At 44.7% G+C, this 22,486-nt stretch overlaps 1 protein-coding gene across 7 annotated transcripts in view; it reads right to left on the reverse strand.

Annotated features, from left to right (window-relative positions):
- KIF16B (kinesin family member 16B) overlaps positions 1 to 22,486 on the reverse strand; it is a 306,852-nt gene that overhangs the window by 150,183 nt on the left and 134,183 nt on the right. For all 7 annotated transcript variants that reach the window (XM_021078047.1, XM_021078043.1, XM_021078046.1 and 4 more), the window contains 2 exons: positions 1,941 to 2,060; positions 1,012 to 1,063 (listed from right to left, as the gene is read on the reverse strand). In XM_021078047.1, coding sequence (XP_020933706.1) covers positions 1,012 to 1,063; positions 1,941 to 2,060 — 172 coding nt within the window. The remainder of the gene's footprint in view (positions 1 to 1,011; positions 1,064 to 1,940; positions 2,061 to 22,486) is intronic.

A 22,486-nucleotide genomic window follows, 5' to 3' on the forward strand; every position in this document is an offset into this window, starting at 1 on the left:
AACCCAGGAAGTCATGCTCTGTGTGTGTGTGTGTGTGTGTGTGTGTGTGTGTACACTGTGTATGTGTGTATCCTACTTTCTTGCTCATCTTTGCACAGGTAAGTTTCACCTTTAATGATTTCCCATTAAAGATTCTTATATCTGATCCCTGTACCTGTTAGCATACTGCCATCGATCACTGTCCCCCTGGGATAGAAGTTTTTTGTTTTGTCTTTTTTGTCTTTTTCACTTTTTCTAGGGCCACACTGGTGGCATATGGAGGTTCCCAGGCTAGGGGCTGAACCAGAGCTGCAGTCACTGGCCTATGCCACAGCCACAGCAATGCGGAATCCGAGCCACGTCTGCGACCTACACCACAGCTCATGGCAACGCCGGATCCTTAACCGACTGTGCAAGGCCAAGGATTGGACCCACAACCTCATGGTTCTCATGGTTCCTAGTCGGATTCGTTAACCACTGAGCCAGGACGGGAACTCCGAGTCAAATCATTTAAACAACAGTACACTTGAAAGACATCGCAGAGGACATGGGCCCAGGGTGTATGTAGGGTAAGGATCCACAGCTCGTTTTATTCACTAATTGTTCTGTGTTACCCATTTGAGTTCAGTTCAAAATTACACAGATACACATTCTGATCAATATTGTATGTGAAACTTCTTTTTATAATTACTTCAATGTCAGTCATTCAAAAAAAAATGTTTTTCATTAAGTGATCTAAAGAAAAATCATTGGGGGAGTGTCCGTTTTGGCTCAGCAGGTTAAGGACCCAAGGTTGTCTCTGTGAGGATGTGGGTTTGACCCCTGCCTTCACTCAGAGGGTTAAGGAACCGGCATTGCCAGAAGCTGCGGCATAGGTCACAGGTGCGGCTTGGATCTGGCGTGGCTGTGGTGTAGGCTGGCAGCTGCAGGTCCAATTTACCCCTAGACTGGAAATTTCCATATGCCGCAGGTGTGGCCCTAAAATGAAATTTAAAAAATCACTGGAAAGAGGGAATTGATAAAGATTCTCACCAATATCTTGTTCTGTTGAAGCATCTTCTCTGCCAACATACGTCTGACCTTCCTAGGGAGAAAAATCACGCAAAATTGATCAGTAAGAACATGAGGAATGGTCTGTTTCTCCATCTGTCATTGAAACCCGAGTGACCTGGTGACCAACGAGCTGAGCTCTGTCCCAAATAGGTCACAGCCGCAGTGCAACTGGAGTTCCCTCGGGCTCTATAATAACAAACCGTGTGGTCAGGAAAATGGCGAGGGTCCCGAGGCTCAGCCCTGACAAGGCTTGGACTCCTGTTTCAGCATCAATAACCTGCCCATGCCAGCAATCTCACAGACGTTCTGATCCCCCCTGACAAGCTTCTCCTTGGGCAACCAGAGGTTTCTTTGTGTCTAAAGATATGGCTGAGGGGAGCCCGTGAAGCACAAGTGCAACACCATTCTCACGTTAAGTCAGGGATCAAGGAGAAGATACTAAAGTCAAGGTTAAAGAGGCAACTACTGATACGGATGCAGAAATTCTGCTCTCTTGACAAGAATAGCCTGCTCGGGACCAGGTCCAATAACGTAGGTGGGAGACAACTATATAATTAACACAAGAGACCAGGAAACTGTCTACACAACAAATCCAAGTTCTATGTGCTTGTAACTTCTTCTTTGGTCTGCCAGCTTTTGGTTCCTGACTCCTTAATGATTCTACAAATGAGAAGGCAAAAAGTGAATGATGGGGCTTCATTTAGCTTCAGAACCACATAAAAGGGGGATTCCGAACACCACAGAATTGCAACCAACTGCCAAAAACCCCCAAGGGGCTGGGGGATTTGTTATTTACTCTTTGCTGTCATAGCTGCGTTCCTGGATATGGAGTATTACAATAAACCTCGCACCTGTCCAAGGGCAGAGCTGAAAACAAAATGAGAACATTCCACTTAAGCAGAGTCTACCTTCAGGTGATATAAGATGATTCCAGTACTCAGAAGGTCGTCATCGATGCCAATCAAGTGGGGCAGCTCGGAATCCAAGACGACGCCAATCCCTTCCTTCCTCAGGGCGAGAGTCTGTTCCTGAAATGAGAGGGAAAAGAAAGGAAAAGGTTACCCTGGGGAAAGAAAACTTCCTATTAGGTGCTCATTCTAACTCTCGTATTAAAATGAGCAAGGTTTTATTTCTCACCCAAAAAAACTGCAAGTAAAATGGACTATAAACTTCATGTTGAAATCATGGCACATGGTGGGCAAAGCAAGCTCGGAACATATAGGAAACTCAATATAGGAGTTCCCTAGTGGTGCAGTGGGTTAAGGACCCGGTGTTTACTGCAGCGGCTCGGATTGCTGCTATGGTGCAGGTTTAATCCCTGGCTTGGGAATTGCCAGATGTCATGGAGTGGCCAAAAAAAAAAAAAAAAAAAAAAAAAAAAAGCTCAATATAAAGTGATATACATGAATACACACATACAAAGCTAAGCTCAAACCTTGCCTTCCTTAGGAAAGGCTTAGGACCACTCAACCACAAAGTAATCTTTCTCCCTCTTCAGAACCTTTATTTCACTTAATACCTAGATGTCTCCTGACTCATTGTTTCTCCTTCCCAATTACTAGGGTCAAACTGCACATGGCCCTAAAAGCAATTCTCCTCTGTGAGTTAGCTCCCCTGCACTAGAGGTACCTGACCCTGTGTCCTGCATCACTTTCTCCTGCCCACCTACCATCCGAACCTACACAGGCCCCTGCTACATATCTCCCAACCTTGTCTCTCTTGATCCTGCGTACCCCCGACCCCAGCTACCACCAATTTCTCTGTGGCCCTTTAGGAAAAACTGCCTCCAAAGGGTTCCTACACCTTCGGTCCTCCAATTCCTCCCCTCTGGCTATCTCTTGAACCTGCTTCCATGGAGTCTCTCATCCCAGCGACTCCAGTGTCTACAGCCATCCCTTGATGATACAATCTTGCTTCCTTGACTTCACCTGCAATCTACATGGCCGGTCCCCGGATACCCTTGGGGGTAGGGGACTGGTTCCAGAATCCCCACAGATACCAAAATCCAAGGATGCTCAATTCCCTTATGTACAAGAGCATAGTATCTGCATTTGCCCTATACACATCCTCCCTTATATTTAAATCATCTCTGGATAACTTACATCACCTAATACAATGCTAGGTAAATAGCTGTAAATATAAGGGGAATGCTATGTAGACGCTTGCTAGCAAATTCAAGTACTGCCTTTTGAAACTATCTGAATTTTTTTTCTCTCCAAATATTTTTGATCTGTGATGTTGCACCTACAGAGGGCTTGACTGTAAGTGGATGACTCAAATCTAAGTCTGCAGACAGCCCTGTCCCTGACAGCTCCACACTCCTGACACACCCCGCCTTCCTCAGCAGACCAGCCGGGGAGCCAAACAGGCAGCTCGAACTTAACCTCCTGCCTCCCACAGCCGCACGCTCTCCCTTCTCAGTAAATGCCAACCTTCACCACAGTCGCTTGGACCAAAACTCAGGCTCTCCTTTGCTCCTTTCCTTCTCTAAACCCGGGAGCGCTTGGTGTTGGCTCTACCTTCAAAACGTGCCTGGATCAGATAACCACTGGCACTGCACCGCCCTCCTGTCTGGCCCCAACTACCCCCCTATCTTTTGCCCATGCGGCTGCCCCCCACACCCTCGGGCCCCCATCAGGGTCCATGCTCTCCCCCCAGCCAGAGGGCCATCAGGACAGGCCACTCCTATGCTCGGGTCTATTACATAGCCCTCCTTTCTCTGAGCAAAAGCCAACGTCTTGGCAAGGTTCTCCCAAGCTCCATGTGACCCCCCGCCTTGGCCGCTCTGCCCCCTGCTCAATCCCTCCAGGAACCCAGGCTCCCTGCTGGCACTGAAATGTGCCAGCCAGCCCCCACCTCAGGGCCCTGGTCACTGCTGTCTCTTCTGCTTTTGTGGCTGCCATCTCCTCTGCTCTCGTCTGTTCCCTCCCATTCCCTAGAGCATGGTGTCCCAATCTTGGCACCACTGACATTTTAGTCCATATGATTCTTCACTGTGGGGGGGGCCATCCTGTGTACTTGTGTGACATTTAGCAGCATAGCGGGCTAAAACACATCCCTTTCCCAAGGTTGTAACAAACCAAAAATGCCTCCCAACACCGGCAAATGTCCCCTGGGAATGAAGTCTGCCCCTGTTGAGAAGAACCGCCTTTGCTTTACATGTGACTTGGTCTTCACTTCCTCAGGGCTCTGCTCAAAAGCCACCTTCCTGGAGTTCCTATTGTGGCTCAGCAAGTTAAGAACCTGACATAGTGTCCATGAGGACTGAGGTTCAATCCCTGGCCTCACTCAGTGGGTTAAGGGTCTGGTGTTGCTGTGGATGTGGTGTAGGCTGGTAGCTGCAGCTCCATTCAGCCTCTAGCCTGAAAATGTCCTTATATCACAGGTGCAGCCCTAAAAATACACACCCACACAAACCACCTGCCACATGACCCCATAAAGAGCAGTCACCGACCCTATTATCTATCCTGATTAGTTTTTCTCCTTAGCAAGAATCACTCTAAGAGATGTTATACACAAGTTTATCACCTGTCTCCTGACTAGAAGGTAACCCAGTGCCTAATTTCACATCTGACACACAGGAGCTCCTAGTAAGTATTTGTCACATGAATGAATGGAGGTAGATATGCAGAGTTCAGAAAAATGCAGCAAGGAAGGTCAACAGCATCCTCTCAGGGAAGAGACGGAGAGGCCGTTACCCTCAGCCGCATCCGACCCGGACAAAAGACCTGGAAAACCAGGCTTCTCGGCAAGTCCCAGCAGAAAGCAGACAAACTCCAGGAGGTTAAAGATGAAAACTCCATCCTTGAGGCTGGGCTGTGCTGAGTTCACATCCAAGAGCACGACTCTGTGCTCTGTGATGACAAGGTGATGGGAGCAGCCGAGGGGCCAGCCTGGGCTGCTAATGGGGGGGCTCCAGGTCAGAGGCTGCCCAGTCACTAGCTTCCCCACCCCACACCGGCAACCAGACACAGTGAGCAAGACATAGCTCTGGACTCCAAAGGCCAGCACTGCCTGCAACAGAATCAGAACTCCTCACCTTCCAGGGTGGAATAAATGCATCACAAGTCATTTAAGTATTAACACAGTGTACAAAGCCGGCCCTTCTCTAGGTGAAGAATTCAAAACTTCACAGCCTTGCAGACAAGGGGACCGTCAGAAGTTCTGGGAAAGGGCAGGGGAAAGAAAGAAAGAAACCCCAGGCCTTCATCTCTGCAGACCTTCCAGCTTCCACCAAACACCCTTCCACCACACTTGCAGAGCTGGAGTTGGGCCAGAGGGCAATGGAGTGGAGTGGCCAAAAAGATGGTTTTAAAAAAAAAACATAAAAATCATCACTTGAAAGAAAGCAATTTAACAACCATTAAATAGATATGCAGAGAAAATGGCCAATGCATAACTTAGATTCAAGAAAAGGAAACGAAGCGTATCATTGTTCTCAATTAACCCTCTTAGCAGCGGGGCTCCCTCTCCAGGCTCAGAACGTCAGGCAGGGAGGGTGCAGCTTTCCGTCATCCTGCACCCAGGATTTGCTGCACCCAGGCCCTTGCGAATCTGAGCTGAAACAAGCCCTCTAAATAAACCAGCCTCAACTCCTGCCTCTCTGACATTGGTAGAATTTGTGCTTTTCCTCTTGCCAACAGAACTCAAACAGAAGTGGAAAGGCTGGGATTTTTTTTTTAAGATCTGTATTACAGTGGAGAATTGAATCAATACAGCTCAATCTCCTAAAACAATGTCCTCACTCGAAGATCTGGTGGCTCTGAACTGTGACAGCCCTGCTCACACGGTAGGTAGCTCTTGGAAATTGATGGTTCCAGGCCCTCGGGTCCACATGAAAAAGACAGGGATTATTCTCAAAAGTCCAGAGACAGAGTGTTTTCTTTCTGCATAAAAGGGGACCATAACCCAAAACTGAGGGGCAGTATTTTAAACTCTGTGAGCCTCCATTCAAACTAGAAAAACAGTTTTGCACTATATCCTGGTTTAGTTTAAGAATCTTTTTTTTTTAATCCCATTGAAAAATATTTTTTTAACCTTCCTTAAAATAACGCCCATAGACTTTGAAAATCATTTGAAATTCATAACTTCGGAGCCCTTAGGTTAAAAGCAAATCAAAACCACAGTGAGGTACAATCTAACACCAGTCAGAATGGCCATCATTAAAAAGTCTGCAAATAACAAGTGCTGGAAAGGGTGTGGAGAAAAGAGAACCCTCCTACACTGCTAGTGGGAATGTAAATTGGTACAACCGCTATGGAAAACAGTATGGAGGTCCCTCAGAAAACGAAATACAGATATGATCCGGCAATCCCACTCCTAGGCATATATCCAGAGAAAACCATAATTTGAAAAGATACATGTACCCACGTGTTCAAAGCAGCACTATTCACAATAGCCAAGACATGGAAACAACCTAAATATCCACTGACAGATGAATAGATTAAGAAGATGTGGTACATATACACAATGGAATACTACTCAGCCATTAGAAAGGACTAAAGATGAGTTCCCATCATGGCTCAGTGGTTAACAATCCTGACCAGCATCTACAAGTATGCAGATTCGATCCCTAGCCTTGCTCAGTGGGTTAAGGATCCGGTGTTCCCATGAGCTATGGTGTAGGTCGCAGGTGCAGCTCAGGTCCCAAGTTGCTGTGGCTGTGGTGTAGGCCAGTGGCTACATCTTCAATTGGACCCCTAGCCTGGGAACCTCCATATGCCGTGGGTGTGGCCCTAAAAAGACAAAAAGACCCTCCCCCCCCAAAAAAGGACAACATAATGCTATTTGCAGCAACATGGATGCAACCAGAAATTCTCACACTAAGTGAGGTAAGTCAGAAAGAGAAAGACAAATACCATTTAATATCACTTATATGTGGAATCTAAAATATGACACATAGGAGTTCCCATCATGGCTCAGCAATAATGAACCCAGCTGTTATCCACGAGAACGAGCTTTCGACCCCTGGCCTTGCTGAGTGGTAAGGACCCAGCATTGCCATAAGCTGTGGTGTGGGTCACAGGTGCAGCTTGGGTCCTTCGTTGCTGTGGCTGTGGTGGAGGCCAGCAGCTACAGCTCCGACTCAGTACCTAGCCTGGGAACTTCCATATGCTGTGGGTGCAGCCCTAAAAAGACAAAAAAAAAATTTTTTAATTTAAAAATAAAATATGGCACAGATGAACCAATCTACAGAATAGAAACAGTCTCACAGACATAGAAAACAGACTTGTGGTTGCTGAGGTGTGGGGGAGGGGGAAGGACTGGGAGTTTGGGGTTAGTATATGGAAACTACTACATTTCAAATGGACAAGCAATAAGGTCCTGCTGTATTGCCCAGGGAATCTAATCACTTGTGACAGAACATGATAGAAGATAATATGAGAAACAGAATGCATATATATGTATGACTGGGTCACTTTGCTGTACAGCAAAATTTACCAGAACTATAACTTTTATTATAATCAACTATAATAAAAAAACTTTAACAACAAGCATTACTTATGCCCACACACACATACACACACACACACACACACGCACATACCACCAGCCTGCACTCACACACACTCCCATACACAGAATGGGTAAAACTTGAATTAAGAGAAAGTTTTTCAGGATTGGGAGTGGAGGCAGATGAGTTTATGATTAATGCTGCCCTAAAGCTCTATGACATTCAAGCTGTATTCACTATATGATATTATAAAACTGTCACCTCATAAAACCAGACATGGGGGTTTAAATCATTGCTCAAGTGGAAAAGTAATTTCAGACAAAAATATCTATCACATATAAAATATTTATTGAGTGGCATCTACTGTTATACATAATTTATAAAACGCCTCTTTGATAAGATAGACTATTTAACAAAGCAGGACTGGCAACCCCTTTCCCACTCCAGGCATGCTGGGTCCCAGAGAAAGAAGGGCTCAAATACATATCTCTAAACATATTTTGTACCGAAACAAAGCTTCTTTGCAAATTTTCTTGTATGAAAAGCAAACTATCACCTGATGAAAAAGTGTCAAAAGATGGTACCTGCTTAAACATTCTGTTCATCCTATTTGTAGATGGTATGTTCAGTATGTTTTCCTCCATCCCCTGAATTTAAAGCATGTGTCCAGAGTGGGGATGCTGGCAGCAGCTCTGCTGACATGTCCCTGCAGGCCTGGTGAGTGGCAGGCAGGGTGCTCTGATCCAAAAGGAGACCTCAGGGCCTGGCTCCCTGGGAGTGTCCCATTTATTAAGGTGAGCAGGAATTCTCTCTTTTCATCACCACCACATCCTTAACACCTAGCATTGCACCTGACCAAACTCACCAACTCTCCTGAATCAATAGGTTAAAAAACCAAGACAAAAACTGGTCAACAAAGAAGCCTGTGTCTCCCTCTTGAGAAGCTTCCTGAGAGAGAGATCTTGCCTGGGAAATGCTAGGAGAACTTGGGTCTCACATCTGCCCACCTGCAGTAAGAGCTCTTGAAGGACGGGGGCTGTGTTTCCTCACACTGAGGACCTGAGGTGAACGTAGGTGCACCACGCACACAGCAGTCACTCAATAAGTGCTGATTGTTTGCCACCAGAGGTAGTAAGTGATTTTATCCGAATTTTTGTTGTTGTTAGCCAAGAATTAAAAGTCAGAATTGGGGGGGGGGGGCGGAAATCTAGTCTATGAAGAATTAAGTATTTCACTAAATAGGAGAATTAATTCTGTAGAGTTGCCTCTCGGCATAACACGCACCTCATTTCTGCAAACCTGACCAATAATGACACTCAGCAGAAGACGAGGGGGGGTCTCCACACTCGGGGCTTAAAGCACACACCCTGCGCGGGTATGTGGAGGAGGGAGTAGGAGGGCAGATGGGAAGACTTGTATAAAAAATAACACTGTCTTTCCTCTAGCATAGATACTTTTTCATTTAAAAAAAAAAAAAACTCGTATATGATTTCATTTGAATTTAACAGAAGGAAAAACAACTGAAGTATTTCCTGAATTTCAGCCAAATGTTTCTTTGCTACAGCAGACACTTCCTAAAATACCCTTCTAAGTTCAGACGTTATGAAACATATTTAGAGGGTGACAGCCCTGTGTATATGTATTTTTTGTACATGTTTTGGTTTTAAGTACCACTACCCACCCTTACACGTGTTGGAGTCTATCCACCTCTGCCCAAGCACCTGACCGCCTATACCAAGGCCGTGTCCATCTGGGTCGAGATGGATCCACTTGCTCTCCCTCAGAAGGGCCAGGACACGGCTCCACTCTGTTCAGAAATTAAATGTGGCACCAAGGAAATGTGAAGCAAGTCTGACTTTGGGTCTATGGCAGATAATCTGGTTTTTCTACCCAGACGTCAGAAGAAATCTTCCTTTATTTTTGAAACCCAATAATGAGGCTAGATATTGGTGTTAAATATCCTGTACTCTGAATTTTCCTTAACACGATACATTCTTCTAATCTGTCCAGTTGTTTTCATTTCATGAAAGTTGGCTTGTTCTATATTTCATTTTCTTTTCTCTTTTTTCCAGACTGTCTGATTGGTTTTATTTACTGATTGACTTTTTGCCATGCCCACAGCATGTGGAACTTTCCAGACCAGGGATCAAACTCACTGTCATGGCAGTGACAATGCCAGATCCTGTACTGCTGAGCCACCAGGGAACTCCTCATATTCCTGTTTCATATGTTGACTGTCAACAAGGATGCCAATTATCCTTACGTTACATTGCCTTTGTCTTTATCTTTGAGGGTCTGATTGCTTTAGTACCTTGATGGCTTCATTTGTGTTCAATGAGATTATCAGGGCTTTAATTTTTCACAATTTGATTTCAGTGGCATCTTTTTGTTCCTTTGCTGTTTCTAATTTTATGTTAGTCCTGTGATGGGTGTTGTTTGGACCCCTCTGTCTTTCTGTAGATCCACAGCCTCCCTTTTCATTTCTTTCTCCTCTTACCCATCTTGCTTTGTCAAATTCACATTTCTCATTAACTTATTCCACGAAATGAAAAAACTATAAGGACGTCCCTTCTGCGTGCTGAGGTACGTCTGCATCTCGATCCGGATCTTTTGTCTTTTGCCTATTATACTCCCTTTTTTCTTTCTCTTTGTCCACCCATCTGTTGTCTAGCCATCCATCAAGCCATCGCTGCACTTATCTTTATATAATTGCCTATATTTTTCATCTATGTGTGCGTAGGTGTATCTGTCCAGAAATCCTGCTGCTCTGATATGGGATGGGCAACTCCCTGCCTCCTGTCCGGCCCTGTCTGTGACCTTTCTAGTTTGAAGACTGAGTGGATCTGTGTTTGATCCACTTGTCTCTGGCCAGGCGGGGTGACAGAGCCAAGAGCTCGCAACAGAAGCACTTAAAGGCTTCCTCGGAATTCCTGAGCTCTGGGCTCTCCTCACAGAGGATGTTAAATATCCTCTGCTGGGTGTCTCTGTCCTCCCAAGAAGAGCCGGCTGCCATGGGGACACTGCCTCCAGGTTCCCTATATCACAGAGTCAGCTCTGCTCCCCAGAGGCCCAGTTTCTACGATCCCTCTCCAAGAAGAGGCAAATCACCATGTCTGTCCGCCCGCCCCCAGATCTGCAGGTGGAGAAGGGTTTTAAGAACCCTCACTAACTTGGTTTCTGAGGCCCTGGCTTAGGCACCCCCATCCTCAACCTTCCCTTCTTAACATCAAAGTCAAGAACAGGATTTTAGGAGTTCCCGCCATGGTTCAGCGGAAACGAAGCTGACCAGCGCCCATGAGGATGCAGGCTCGATCCCTGGCCTCACTCAGTAGGTTAACAATCGAGTGCTGCCATGAGCTGTGGTGTAAGCCAGACATGGCTCAGATCTGGCGTTGCTGTGGCTGTGGTGTAGGCCAGCATGTGTAGCTCCAATTCAACCCCTAGCCTTGGACCTTCCATATGCTCCAAAAAGCAAAAAAAAAAAAAAAAAAACAGGATTTCAACAGACTACAAAAAGGAAGGAAGAACACAAGGGGTACTTCAGGTTTGAGGGGGATGTCTCTTGAGCAAAGACATGGAGGCAGAAAATATGGGCACATACAGAAGGGACCACTGGACATTGATTTAACTGATAAACCCCAAAAAAGAATGGTCTGGAAAGACAGGCAGATGGTCATTACTTGATTCAAAAGCCAGGAAGCCATTGAGAATCCTGAAAATAGGAACTGGCTGATGGAAGATGAACTGGCAAGGATGCACAGGAAAAATCCTAAAAGTATGCCCACTGGCATTCACCCAGACACTACAGTTTCTTGTACCTTCCTCTGCACAAAGAAAGAATCCTGTCCATCTCACAGAAGAAAGATGACCAGGAAGTCAGCAAAGTTGTACCTGTCAAACGCCTCAGCACCTTCCTGTCCTCCTCCACCCTTTGTTCATGCAACCTCAGCAAGCAGTGATGACAAGAAGGAATGATCTCCTTTGCTTTCCTCCAGGAAATAAATCAGTTCTTGCTATGTTCCCGCAGAGCATGATGAGGTGGGTAAAAACAGTATTTGCTGCCTAGGAGGGTGTTCCAAGTTCCTGCAACGCTGACTGGGAGGTAACGTGTAATCCCTCCAGGAAGAGCTCTATTAATTATGCTCCTCAAATAAGAATGATAATTTTGTCTTTTTAGGGCCGCATCTGTAGCATACGGAAGTTCCCAGGCTAGGGATTGAATTGGAGCTGCAGCTGCCAGCCTACACCACACCCACAGCAATGCCAGATCCTTAACTCACTGAGAGGGTCAAGGGTTAAACCTGGAACCTCATGGATACCAGCCAGTCTCTGTAAGCCACTGAGCCACTATGGGAACTCCCAGATTTTTTTTTTTTTTTTTTTAATTACAAACACAGAGAAAGGGAAGAACAGCTTGTGAGAGTTCAGGACTGGACATCTACCTAAACTGAAAAGGTCTGGAATCTACCTCAGACCTTGAGAGGCCAGGACGGACCAGGAATCAGCCTCCATCACGTTGAGGACTAAGGAAGGAGATGGTTCAGGTCAGGGGGCGGAATGAGCAACCCATAGGTCGCAAAAACAAAGGAAGGATCACGTGGGTCAACCCAGAAGTTTCGCCTCTAACCCCACAGCCAGACCATCAGGAGACTAGCTCCTGGAAGCGCAGGGCTGCCAGGATCGCCCACGACCTCCCGTCTCCACTGCTCTGCCATCGCCATCTCCTGCCTAGCCTCTGATGTCCCCAACTGTCCTTCTGCCTCCTCCCCTGCCACCTCACAATCTGTTCTCCATGTGACATCCAGAGCCTGCTTTCCAAAATGCCAAGAGCTCACACATAAAGCCCTACACTATTCTCAGGCATTTGGAAGAAAAAGGCACTGAAGCTCACTTCATCTGGCCCCGACCCACCTCTGCAATCTCACCCCCTAACTCACATGTGACCGCCAACACTCCAGCCTCAGCGGCCTCCTCACTCCCACTGCAGGGCCTTAGCACAGGCTGTTCCTTCTGCCCAGGACATGTTCCCCCTAAGTCTGCAGGCTGGACCCTTCGTGTTCATCAGCCCTTACTGCACATGCTGTCTGCTCTTTAAGGTTCAAAGATACCAGTGAGCAAGATGGACAAGGTCCCTGCTCACAGAAAGCTGGCCTCCTACAAGAGTCACCACCCTCCTCCTCCCAGGCACATTCCAGCATCCCTCCTGGCCGGCTGTTTTCAGAGTACTCCAGTCTATCAAAATTATACGTTAGTTTATTACCTATCTGCTCCTCCAGAAGCAAATAGTGGGTCCAGTTCAAGTGAGGCCCAGGAAAAGAGGGAGCAGGCTGGGGCCAGTGAAAGCAAACTACTACGGCTCTGACTCCAGGGCTGACAGCATCTCTCATCAGACCTATTTGCAGGCTCCTTGCTAAGTAGAAGCAGCTCTTCAACCTCAACAGAATGCTTAAAATGGCCTGAGTAAGTCGGAAGCATAGATGGGGATCGTCTTTACCTGTGAAGGCTGGATTCCAACAGACAATCATCACAGATAATTTAACCAGTATCCGTAGCATCTGTACCAGCATCAGGAAGTTACTATCAGATTGGCACGTATTATGTCCTCAACACTGAAGTGGGAATGGAAAAGCCTTGCTTTTTACACGACTATCAGACAGTCCACATTACAACAGCTGTGCTCAAAAGCAACACACTGAGAATGGATGGGGAACATTCCCACACTCGCCAGGGCAGAAACGGGAAGGGAAGACTCTGACCACCGCCTCACCCCTTCCCGGTACAAACACACCTGCATTTCCTGGTATTACTGGCTGTCAGCCCCTAAACGGTAAATAGAATGAATATTGTCCTTTTAACGGACAGAAGCTCTTGGGGCTGTTCAATTTCCACTATGCTTCCCAGTGCAGGAACATCATTTTTTATTTAAGCACCGAGCAGCTAACTGCTGGCAGGCAGTTCAGAGATGCTCTGTAGATCCTCCCAGTGAAGCGGTCCTCCGCTGGCTGAGCAAATCACCCAGATGTCGGTACTTAAATTATGCAAAATGCATAATACCAATTAAAGAAATTACGTGTGAAAATATGCAAGAGCAAATTTCCTCACATTAATATTTAACTAGACGTTTCGGAGCAGAGCAGGATCTTGTGATCGCAAGTACTTCGGTATAGTTGACGTGAACGGAAGCCCAAAGTACTCAAGAAATAAGTAATTCCAGAAACTGATCCATCCACTCATCTAACATATATATATGTTATTCATGTGTGAGTGAGAGGGAAAGAGAGAAAGAGAGAGAAAGAGCAAGAAAGAGCGAGAGACAAAGCTTGGGTTGCCATACAAAATACCAGACTAGGACTAGACGGCTTAGACATAAGAAATTAAATTTTCACAGTTCTGGAGGCGGGTGAGTCCAAGGTCGAGGTGTCAGCGAGAAAAATTTTATTCTGAGGCCTCTTTTCTTGGCTTGTAGGAGGCCACCATCTCACTGCGTGCTCATGTGGCCTTCCCCAGGTGTGGGCACACAATGGGGGAGAGAGAAAACAAGCCCACCAGCCCTACTGGACTAGGGTCCCATCTTTATGGCCTCATTTAACCTTCCCTTAATTTCTGCCTACAGGCCCTATCTCCGAGCACGGTTGTACTGGGGATCAGGGTTTTCGACAGGTGAATTTTCGAGGGTAACAATTCAGTCTATAGCAGAGTGCGAATGTCTAATATATACATCACACACGCATAAAAGATACAATAAATAAATATGAGAAAGAGAAAAAATACAAGAAGAGAGATCCTGAACCTAACAGAGATGTCTCATGCTAATTGGAAAGAGATATTATCTATGGGTAGTTTTTTCTTTGTCCTTTTTCACTTTCCGAATTTTCTATAATAAGCACACCTATAATTAAAATAATATATATGTAGGTAATAGAGATTTTTAAAATAACATAAAGGAGGAGTTACCGTCGTGACTCAGTGGTTAGCAAACCAGACTAGCAACCACGAGGCTTCGGGTTCGATCCCTGGCCTCACTCAGTGGGTTAAGGATCTGGCGTTGCTGTGAGCTGTGGTGTAGGTTGCAGACGTGGCTCAGATCTCGTGTTGCTGTGGCTGTGGTGTAGGCCAGTGGCTACAGCTCCGATTAGACCCCTAGCCTGGGAACCTCCCCATATGCCGTGGGTGCAGCTCTAAAAAGCAAAAAAAAAAAAAAATAACATAAAGGAACATACTTCCATATGAATTTTCTGAACTTATTTTACTTAATTTATTCCAATTTATTTTATTTAAAATTTACATGATCTCAGGTAGTCATCTCCAAGGCTGAGTTTTACTGTATGTTATATAATATCCTGAAAAATGGAATTCTAAAATAATGAAAATGCATCAGCCAAAATGGAAAGCTCAGGACTATTTCCTCAAAAGCCCTGACCGTGGAAAGTCTGTCCACAGCTAATATCACACTCAATGTGAACAGCTGATAGTTTTTCCTATAAGATCAGGAATAAGACAAGGAGAAAGAAATCACATCCATTAGAAAGAAAGAAGTCTGTGTCTATTTGCAAATGACATGATATATAGTTAGAAAAGCCTAAAAATGCCATCAAAAAAACTATTACAGGAGTTCCCACTGTAGTGCAGTCAGTTAAGAATCCAACTGCATCAGCTCATGCTGCTGCTGAGGCATGCACAGGTCCAATCCCCAGCCTAGTGCAGTACTTTAAAGAATCTGGTGTTGCTGCAGCTGTGGCTGGGATTCAATCCCTAGCCTGGGAGCTTCCATTAGCTTCAGGTGCAGCTATTAAAAAACAAACAAACAAACAAACAAACAACAAAACTATTATAGGGAGTTACCACTGTGGCTCATCAGAAATGAGCCCAACTAGTATCCATGAGGACTTGGGTTCAATCCCTGGCCTTGCTCAGTGGGTTGGGGATCTGGCATTGCCGTGAGCTATGGTGTAGGTCACAGACATGGCTCAGGTACCCCATTTCTGAGGCTGTAGTGTAGGCTGGCAGCTATAGCTCTGATTTCGCCCCCTAGCCTGGGAACTTCCACATGCTGTGGGTGCAGCCCTAAAAAGCAAAAACAACCCTATTATAATAAAGAAATTCAGTAAAGTTTCAGGAAACAAAATCAAAATATAAAAATAAGTTGAATTTTCATACACTAATAACAAACTATCAGAAAGAGACATTTTAAAAACTATGCCATTTACCTTCTTGCATCAAAAGAACAAAATAACTACCAATATATTTCACCAAGATAGTCAAAGCCCTATACACTGAAAATTACAGGATATTGGTGGAAAAATTGAAGATATAAGTAAATGAAAAGATATTCCATGGAATGGAAGAATATTGTTAAAATTAAAAGATCCATCTCACCTAAAGTAATCTTCAGATTCAATGCAATTCTTATCAAAATTCCAATGGCACTTTTCACAGAAATAGAAAAAAAACATACTCAAAATTTGTATGGAACAACAAAACACCCCACATAGTCAAAGTAATGTTGAGAAAGAAGAACAAAGCTAAAAGAGGCATTATGCTTTCTGTTATCGAACTATATTACAAAGCTACAGACATCAAAACAGTATGGTACCAGCATAAACACACAAAATCACCCCCCACCCACACACACACACAGAGATCAATGGAATAGAGAGCCCAGAAATAAACCACACACATATGGTTAACTAACTTATGACAAAGGCACCAAGAAAATGCAATGGGGAAAGGACAGTCTCTTCAATAAATGGTGCTGGGAAAACTGGACAGTCACATGCAAAAAAAAAATGAGACTAGACCCTTATTTTATATCATACACAGAAAATAAATTCTAAAGACAAACATAAGACCTAAAACCACACAACTTCTAGAAGAAAACACAGCAGATAAATTCCTTACCATTGGTCTCAACATGGTGTTTTGGATATGACACCAAAAGCAAAGGCAACACAAACAAAAGCTCAAGATTTCACCACACTACTCAAATCAGTGTGTAATTTAAAACTTATGAATTATTTATAACTAAAATTTTCCTTTTAATATTTTCAGACTAAAGTTGACCACAGGTACTGAAACTGTAGAAAGCAAAACTGCAGATAAGGCAGGACTACTGTACATGAAAAGTTCACAACATCACTAATCATTAAGGAAATGCAAATCAAAACATCAAGGAGAGATCACCTCACACTCGTTAGAATAGACTAGTGATAACAAGTGCTGATGAGGGTGCGGAGAAAAGGGAACCCTTGTGCACTGACTGTTGCTGGGAACCTAAATTGGTGCAGCCACTATGGAAAACAGTATGGAGAGTCCTCAAAAAATTAAAAATAGAACTACCATATGATCCAGCAATTATACTTTTGAGTACTGATTTGAAGGACATGAAAATGGGATCTTGAAAAACTATCTAAACCCTATATTCACTGCAGTATTATTTAAAATGGCCAAGATATGGAAACAACCTAAAGCAGCACTAGCAGATGAATGAGTAAAGAAAATGTGGTGTACACACACACACACACAAACACACACACAAATGGAACACTACACTGGCCACAAAAAGAAGGAAATTCTTCCATCTGCAACAACATGGATGAGAACTTTGAGGGCATTATCCTAATGATATAAGTCTGAGAAAGACACATAGTGTAACATTGCACCTGTAAGTGGAATCTAAACAAATCAAAGTCACAGATACAGAGAATAGATCAGTGGTTGCCAGAGGTCGGGGGTGGGGCAAAACGGGTGACAGGGGGTCATACGGTTCAAATTTCTAGTTTAAAATAAATATGGAGAAAGCTCATGTATGTATAGTCTGGTGACTAAAGTTAACAATAACGTGGAGTTCCCATCCTGGCTCAGCGAAAATGAATCTGACTAGTATCTGTGAGGACGCAGGTTCGATCCCCAGCCTTGCTCATTGGGTTAAGGATCTAGCACTGCTGTGAGCTGTGGTGTAGGTCCCAGATGTGGCTCAGATCCCACCTTGCTGTGGCTGTGGTGTAGGTAGGCCAGCAGCTGCAGCTCCAATTCGACCCCCTAGCCTGTAAATTTCCACATGCCATTGGGTGTGGCCCCAAAAAGACCCCCCCCCGCCGCCAAAAAAAGAAAGAAAAAAGAAAATAACATATCATATAATCATAATTTGCTCACAGAATAAATCTTAAAAGTTCCATTACAAGGAAAAAAGTGTACCCAAGAGAGGTGAGGGGTGTTAACTCAACTTGCTGTGGGTTCATTCTGTAACATACACACATATCAAATCATCAGGTTATACACCTAAAACGAATACAGTGTTCTTAAGTCAATTATCTCCAAATAAAACAGGGAGGAAAACAAGCAAAAAGGAGAAATTTCAGGTGTCAAGAAGCTAAAGCAACTTTCAACCACTTTTATCAGCAGAAATCACACCTGAAAGACCTATTAATGCTTTTAATTAAAAATGACCATCCAGAGTTCCCACTGCAGCGCAATGGAAGTGGTGGCATCTTAGGAGTGCTGGGATGAAGGTTCGATCCCCAGCCTGGCACAGTGGGTTAAGGATCTGGCATTGCCACAGCTGCAGCTTAGGGCACAACTGCAGCTCTGATCTTATCCCTAGCCCAAGAACTCCATGTGCCATGGGGGGTGGGCTAAAACAAAAAACAAAAAAAGAAACCTGACCATCCTCCACAGGCATCATGAACACACTCTTGAGTATAAAGTTTAAAACTCTATGTGGGAACTTGTAAGGGTCCCTTTGCATGATGCTGTTACGTCACACGGCATCTGGATTCTGAGCTCTTAATTAAGCAAGAAATAAATATCAAAGCAAATGTCCTCCAGTTCACTTCTTCTGTGAGCCGCTTTTTATCATTATTTCACATAAAGTAAGATAAAGCACATTAAAGAGAGAGAGAATGAGAGAGAGAGAGAGAGAGAGAGAGAGAGAGAGAGAGAAGGCGGGGGGGTGGTCTTCTCTAATTGGTGAAAGGGTGAGGTTAATGCCCAGACTTGGTGTATTAACAGATTTCACTTGTTTCTTAGCCACTTGAGTCAGTGTCATTATCAGAAGTAAATCTAGAAAAAATGGGAGAAGGAAATGGGGAGAGAAGAGGAAGAAGAGGAGAAGGAGGAAAAGAAAAAGGAAAGGGGCCAACTTGTGGCTTCTAATGATTTCCTTGAAGAATGCGCTCACCCCAGGCACCTGCTGAGTCAGTCAGTACAGACCACCCCCAAGGAACAGGCTCACTGCTTCTCCCAGTCAGCAATAAAATCTGCTTTTTATGAGGAAGGGGGAGTACGCACCCCCCTTTCCTACATTAACCTGATATCCACCCTACTCACTAACACCCAATCAGTCCAACGAACCCGACTGTTCAGACAGCTGCTTACACCGCACACGGTGAGGGCCTGTCAAGAGCACACATCGGTACAGAAGTGATTGCAGGAAACTTGGGGGAGGAGGAGAGCCCAGCACAGAGATGCGCCTGGTGATGAGGGGCCGAATCAACTCTCCTCTAGGAACCCAAGGAGTTAATACTTTCCAAATGGTCTGCTGCCAAACCAATCCTGACCCTGTGAGAGTTCAAGTCCTTCACGTCACGAAGACAACACTTGACACAAACACCAAGCCCAAAAGCCCAACTCCTCCCTCCTCCCCGGTCAGGTTAGCAGGAATCTACGCCTATGTCTTGGTTGTATAAACTTTCTCATGGTCAACAATATTTCACACAAGTATTCCTGTAAGTGATACATTACACTTAGAAATGTTACTAATATATCTTTAGTAAGATACATTGCACAGTAAATCAAAAGGGCACACTCCCAAGAAGGAGGCTTTCAGAAGCCCAAATGTGATTTTGAGTGCTGAATGCACAAGGCCCGGAGAGTTTATTCAAATATGAAACATAATCCATTTGAGAGAGAGAAATTACATGTGAAAGCTTTTTACAAGTAAAGCATGCGGCGAAGGTTACAGAACTGCTCGAGGAAACATGAAATGCAAGATACAAACTGCATTGTGTTTCCTGACCTGGTCTGTTCGCAGTAAACAAAATAAATAAAAGGTACGTGTGCGACACTTTCCAATCACACACTTCAGTTAGTTTTGCTAATAAATGCCGTGCCTGCCACTGAGCTAAACATCTAACCTCACAAACAGAACCAAGAGTCAACAGCAAGCAAACAATTCTTCCTTAAGCCATCACAGAATCCGGACCCTGAAATTCACATACTTCATTCTTTACAGAACGATTTACCTGTTATAAACTGGATACAACCACTTTGGGAAACTGGCAGCATCTTCAAAGGTTATATAATACCTATACCAGGTGACCCACCTGGGCATCTGCTCGATGGCAGGGGCGCCAACTCCTTTCCAAGGCCCCATCAAGTCAGCCTATATTTGAACTCTGTGTGCCAAGGGTGAGCTTTACATGCTTAGGAGGTTGAAAAAGTCAAAAGAAGAATATTTTATGACATGTGAAAACTATCTGAAATTCAAATTTCCATATCCATAGATAAAGTTGTAGGAAACACAACATTCTATATTCACTCACGTATGTATTGTCCACAGCTGATTTTGACTCTAGCAGCAGAGGTGAGGGTCCGAGGCGGAGGACATGGCCAGCCCCTTACAGAAGCAGCGTGTGGACCCCTGCTGTGGAAACGCATGTGCGTGGTCCCCAAAGGATGCGCTCAAGAACGGGAACGGCAGCATCACCCAAAACACCCCCACAAAAAACCTGCCAACTGTCCCAGAGTCTGCTAAGAGTAGAATGGGTGAACCGCCGTTTATTCCTATGACGGAATGACACAGGCTATGTGAGGAGAACACCCAACAACAGCCATAGAAAACACCTCGATAAAGAATACAAGCTCAGCATGGAGTGAAGAGGCCAGAAAGACCAGGGGAAAATGATGAGCAATTCCATGGGTCATGGCTTCAAAAACAGGCTGAACAGTCAACACAGATAGGAAACCAGGAAAACAGCTACTTTTCAAGGCAATAGGAGTGACCAGGAGGGGGCCGCTGGGGCTAGGATGTTCTGCTTCTTTATAGGGATGTTAGTTATAAGATGCACTCACGCGGTATGTGTGATTCAACCTGGATATGTGTGGTTTCTGCACATGACTGTTTTGTGGACACTTCAGTGTCAAGTTCACCAAAATTTCTGAAAACGCAGAGTTTGTGCGGCCTTGATAACGTGACTTTCTGCCCCCAGTGGAGTGGCAACAGCCAGCAAGAGAGGAGGAAGAATATGGCAGGAGAAGCGGGGCTGCCCAGAGGGGCGAGAACCAGGACGGATTAGACCCCAGAACACAAAACGTGGGACAGTAATTGATAACTGAGCACTGAAAGGTATAGTACTAAGTGTGGCCTCCAAATACCCCAGCAGAGGAGCTCCCTTGTGGCCTAGAAGTTAAGGACTTGGCATGGTCAGTGCTCTGGTGCGGGTTTGATCCCTGGCCTGGGAACTTCCACATTTCACAGGTATGACCAAAAAATAATTTTTTTTTTTTTTAAAAAGCATTCCCATCATGGCTCAGTGGTAATGAACCCGACTAGTATCCATGAGAATGTGGGTACCATCCCTGGCCTCACTCAGTGGGTTAAGGCTCCGGCATTGCCGTGAGCTGTGGTGTAGGTTACAGACGCGGCTGAGATCTGCTGTTGCTGTGGCTCTGGTACAGGCAGGTGCAGCCCAGAAAGAACAAAAAAATAAAAAAAAATAAAAAAAAAAAAAAACCGGTAGGGGAGCATAAAATGTGGCTGTTTCATGATGACGACTATCTGGGTTGCTAAGGAACACCAGGGGTGCCTTATACTAAAGTCTGACTCTTCACCTCTCAGAGTCCAAACCATTTTCCAGCCCTGGTAAGGTGTCAACCCCACCCCCACCCCCAGTAATTCTTTCATTGTTCACATCAACGCTTGGAACAAACCCGGCCACGACAAGCATTAAGGCACTGTCCTATTGCTAATGTGTATTTAAAACAATGGGAAAGTGTGCTATTTCCTGAAAAATATCCACCTCGAATGGGTAACATCTGTTTCTTTGCTCTAAAGTATAAACTTTCATAACCTAGAAAACAGAAACTTTGAGCAAATGCCTCAGTCACAAGAGCAGATAAGGAGTGGCCTCCTTTGATAGTAAATAATCACCGATAATTCACCCTGGGCAATTCTGTAAAAGGTTAAATATATCTAGATAGATAGATACACACACACACACACACATATATACACATATATCTATATCTATATACACACACAAACTTTTAAACTATATTAGTTTTCTGTTGCTGCATAACAAATTAGCACAAACTTAGTGGCTTAAAGCAATACAAACATACTGCATACAGTTTCCATGGGTCAGGGGTCCACACACAGGGAACTGTTTCCTGCTCAAGGTCTCACAGGGTTACAGCCAAGGTGCTGGCCAGCACCATGCTTTCATCTGAGGCTCAGGGTCCTCTTCCAGGTGCATTCAAGTTGGTGATAGAGTTCAGTTATAAAGGTTATAGCACTGAAGTCCGTGTTTTTTGTCTTTTTTTGCTGGCTGTAGGCTAGGAGTCACTCTCAGGTCCTAGCCAAGTGACCATCACAGCATGACAGCTTCAAAGCCAGCAGGAGAATCTGCAGTTGGCTATGACAGAGTCTTAGCCCAGTATCATTGTATCCTTGCTCAAAACAAACAGTAGCAAAAGTATCAGAATTTAAAAAAAAAAAAAAAAGGTATCAGAATTAGAACAAAACTGCTTAGGGTGGGAATGACACCCCTCATTTTCACAGACAGGGGTGGGGGAGGTGGGGGTGTGGGGGGGGTCACACAGAGTGTCCAAAGCAGGGGCAGCAATCTTGAGCCAATTTAGAACTCTACCCCCCACAAAAATGAATCAGGGCCAATTTACTTCTTGAAGGTATTTACAAACTTAAAACTTGACTTTTTTCTTCTTCTGAGAGAAGTAAAATCTGAAGTGTCATAAAACTAATACCAGCTAAAACTAAATTTTTCC

This window comes from Sus scrofa, chromosome 17 (assembly GCF_000003025.6).
Source record: "Sus scrofa isolate TJ Tabasco breed Duroc chromosome 17, Sscrofa11.1, whole genome shotgun sequence".
Classification (NCBI taxonomy): Eukaryota; Metazoa; Chordata; class Mammalia; order Artiodactyla; family Suidae; genus Sus; species Sus scrofa.